Genomic DNA, 4265 nt, shown 5'->3' on the forward strand with positions numbered 1-4265 from the left:
TAATACAAACTTCTGTTGACATCCACTAAACCATTCAGAACTAAACCTAAAACTTTTGGGGAGAAAGTGGTTCAAAATCCAATTTTAAATTTCTGTAGTTCTGTTTTTTGTTCTCAAATAACTCAACTATGGAGAAAATTTATTTTTAAAAATAGACTATACACCATAAAATTAAACCATTGTAAATATACAATTCAATCGATTTTAGTAAATTTATAGAGTTGTGCTACCATCACCACAATCTAGTTATAGAACATTTCCATCATTCCAAAGAGTTCTCCAGTTCCTCATTTGTAACTAATCTCTCTCTGCTCCTACCTCCAGCCTTAGGCAAGAAAGATCTGCTTTCTTTTTCTATAAATTTGCCTTTTTCAGACTTTTCATATAAATGGAATCATACAATATTAAGTCTTTTACATCTGGCTTCTTTCATTTAGCATAGTTTTTGAGGTTCATCCCTGTTGTAGCATGTTTCATTAAATTGGTCCTTTTAATAGCTAAATAGTTCCCCATTGAATGTATGTACCACATTTTGTTTATCAATCACTAATTAGTAGTATCTTTAGATTGTTTCCAGTTTGGGACCATTACCAATAATGCTGCTATGAGCATTCAGGTATGTGTCTTTGTGTGGGCATATGTTTTCTTTTCTCCTTTATAGATTCCTAGAATTGCTAGGTCATATGGTAAATTTAAGACATCTCTATTTTTATCCAAGTAGGTTTTTTTTCTTCTTCTTCTTTTTCTTATTTTTTGAGAGACGGCATCTCACTATGTTGCCCAGGGTGAACTCAAACTCCTGGGCTCAAGCAATCCTCCTGCCTCAGCCTCCCTGAGTAGCCGGGACTACAGGCATGCACCACTTCACCCACTGTTCAAGTGTTTTTTAAACAAAGCATTTTAAATGGTAGATATTAGAAATTTTTAGAACACAAATAAACTGGATCATTAGTTCTCTTATTCCTAAATAAATAAATTTAGCATATTTAACTCATACACTTCTAAGTTCATGGTTCCTTATTCCCACTGTCCCAGCTTCAAGTCTCAAGACTGTAATAATTGGGGGGGAAGGGGGAGAAAAGATATCAGGTATATTAGTAATGTTTCCACAGTCCTAAAATTCAGTGTTTTGTTACTAATGGAGAAACTTATGGAACCAGGCCTGCAGGCACAAAGAGATCAATGGAAGGCAAAGAGAAAAAATGTTTTCATTTTCCCAGCATATCTAAAGGGGATTTTTAAAAGATAAATCATATTTAATATTTAAAATATTTTTAAATATTTATTGAGATATTCTCAATAAAGGCAAATAAATATAATAATTTTCTTTGAAGGAAGAATAATTCTAAAAAATAATTCAAATAGGGCCAGGCATGGCATCTCACTCCTGTAATCCCAGCACTTTGGGAGGCTGAGACGGGAGTATTGCTTGAGGCCAGGAGTTTGAGACCAGCCTGGGCAACATAGCCAGACCTCGTCTCTACAAAAAAATTAAAAAATTAGCCAGGCATGGTGGCAGGCGCCTGTACTCCTAGCTACTCGGGAGGCTGAGCCAGGAAGATCCCTTGAGCCCAGGAGTTGGAGGCTGCAGTGAGCTATGGTCGTGCCACTGCACTCTTGCCTGGGCAAGAGAGAGAAACTATGTCTCTAAAATAATAATAATAATAATAACAACTTTCATTCAACTTTATTTTCAAGTAACCTACAACTAGAGAATGATATTTCTAAATAATATAGTTCAATATTTTAAAAAACTTATTTTCTCCTCTTTCCTCCTATTGTTTATGTCAATTATCTGAGTCAAGAACAAAAAAAGATTCAGAGTATATAGATGATGATTTAGTCCTTTAAAAATTCACTCACTGGTAATGAGTGAGCAAAAATCAAACAAGAAAAATCACTCAAGAAATGCACGATTAAGAGGTAATGTTAAATCAAGAAAAATGTATCACTTGGTGACTTTCAAATTCTGAAGACAAATATCCTTAATAAATCATAAATCTAATGGCTTAGCCAAAGACAAACTTGAGCTATCAGTGAGATGTGGCCAAATATCTTAGATTTGAAGCAGTGGATATCTGCTTTTTCATGGAAATTTATAATATTCTTCCATGTTTGTGGATTTCTTTACAAAAATTACAAAGTAAGTCCTTCGGAAGAGTAGTATATTATTGGTAGTATTTCAGAATTCTGCTTAGCTTTTTGAGATGAACCAAATCATGCTACTTTGAGTAGTATAGCCAGAGAACATGCAAGCTTGAATTGCCCATTATTTGCCCATATATTTTTCGATATGTACTTTGTAAGACACTGATACTGCAGGTCCTCACCACACCAAAACCAGCAGCATAAACTTCAGTTTTTGGCAACTCATAGACCAAAAAATAAAAACAAGGAAAAAAAAATTCTCTACGTATAATCACTAGGCTTATCTACATTTAATTTGTTTAATTCAAAATGAGTAGTCACTGCTTGACTATATTTTAAGGATATATTTCTAATTAGAAAAATTTGATGTTACATGCCATAAAGGAAGCAAAGGGATAACAAAAAAGTTTTCATAGCTACAATGACTTAAAAGACAGTATCTTGAGAGAAAAATAATAAAATAACTTAGTCCTGATTTTTAAAGTTGAAAATCCCAGAACCTGTAAAAATGAAAGCTTTTTTGTTATTATTAATTAGAAATTTAAAAGTCTTACTTTATAGCCACATTTATGTGGAGGTAATGGACAAACCTGACTTAAAATCCAGAATGATAAAAGGATAATCTTGAATTACCCCCATTTACTTTGTTCACTAGTTTCTGATCTCACAATGCAAGAAACAAAAGTATGGCAGGGAAAGGAAGGGGAAGTTGTCAGGCTTTCCTTTGTACCAAGACAGTAAAATTTCAAAAGAAATAATATTACCTAAAAGTAAATCAATAATTACTCTAATTAGGTGGCCATTTTAGGTCAAAAATTCTATTTCTGAGATCTCATTTTCTTGGCACACAATTACTGTTTACAATTAAGCTAAAAACTTGTTCTGGTATTTTATGACATCAGGAAAATTCTTTCCTCCCCAGGCAGAATGCCAAAAACAACTAGAAGCTAAATGCCTGCGCCTTCTGCTTCTGAGAGAGACAACTCTGTCTTGTTCCCTCTAAACTAGCCTTGCCATAAGAAAGGCAAAAAACTTCTTTTTGTTTTTGCAAATAAAATACAAACTTCCAGAATCTCAACGGCCAATCTTAAGATTTTACATGACTGAAAACTCTTTATTTGTTCTGGCAGGAAATTCATTAGAAAACAAAACAGGTTGCATAAGACTTTTGACACAATTCATTAATGAGTATGGGAATTTAAGGTTTCTTTTAAAATATACAATGTTAATATCTTAAGTCTATTGGTACAATATGTATAATACAAAATGCTAAAATTTTTTAAAAAGGCAAACAAGGACATTTCATTCATAGCTATGCATTGTTCATTCATATGATCAGGGATGAAATCTTGTTTTTATCCATTATTTGTTTTTCTACTTTTGATATGTCTGAGGATCCAATTTAAGCATAACAAGAAGGCTGAAAGGCAAAAAAAAAAAAAAAGACCGGGACAGGGAGAGAAAGAGACAGAGCCAAAGAGACAGAAAGATATACACAGGATACTTACCTTCCTCTCCAAACTGATCATATATTTCTCTCTTTTTAGGATCACTCAATACTTCATAAGCTTCTGCGACCTCTTTAAATTTTTCCTCTGCCTGAGGAGATTTGTTCTTGTCCGGATGAAATTTGAGGGCTTGTTTTCGGTAAGCCTTTTTAATATCTTCATCTGAAGCTCCTTTTTCAATTCCCAAAATGTAATAATAGTCTTTCCCCATTTCGAATTCCTTGAAATGAACTTAGATTTCCCTTTGTAAAAGAAAACAGCGTCCCCAGTCTTAGCAATACACCGATTCTAAGAAAAATAAACCAAGCTGGGTATTTTAAAAGTTAAAGCAAATCAGCAATTCAGCTAGCTGTCTTAAGTCAACAAGCAGACAGCGTCTCCGTATTTAATTCCTTCCCCAACAGCTCACTTACAGATAAATATACACTACACAGGAGACGGCCTCCTTCTAGATCCTCCCATTTTCACTACGTGTCTCTGTACTTTCTAGAACAGCAAATGCTACAGGACGTCACTTTCCCAGCTGCCTCTAGTCAAAGTACTGAGCTATGTTTTCTCCTCCTCCACAATTAACTATTCCTTTTCCTTCTGGCTCTACCATTTTTATTT

General features: G+C 34.0%; 1 protein-coding gene across 1 annotated transcript in view; it reads right to left on the reverse strand.

The window, feature by feature from the left end:
- Positions 1-4161, reverse strand: part of DNAJB4 (DnaJ (Hsp40) homolog, subfamily B, member 4) — an 11573-nt gene extending 7412 nt beyond the window's left edge. Inside the window, exon 1 of the mRNA XM_012661173.1 lies at positions 3657-4161. Coding sequence (XP_012516627.1) covers positions 3657-3867 — 211 coding nt within the window. The 5' untranslated portion in view covers positions 3868-4161. The remainder of the gene's footprint in view (positions 1-3656) is intronic.
- Between the last annotated feature and the right edge of the window lie 104 nt (positions 4162-4265).

Source organism: Propithecus coquereli, unplaced genomic scaffold, assembly GCF_000956105.1.
Source record: "Propithecus coquereli isolate 6110/MARCELLA unplaced genomic scaffold, Pcoq_1.0 Scaffold7, whole genome shotgun sequence".
In the NCBI taxonomy this organism is placed as follows: domain Eukaryota; kingdom Metazoa; phylum Chordata; class Mammalia; order Primates; family Indriidae; genus Propithecus; species Propithecus coquereli.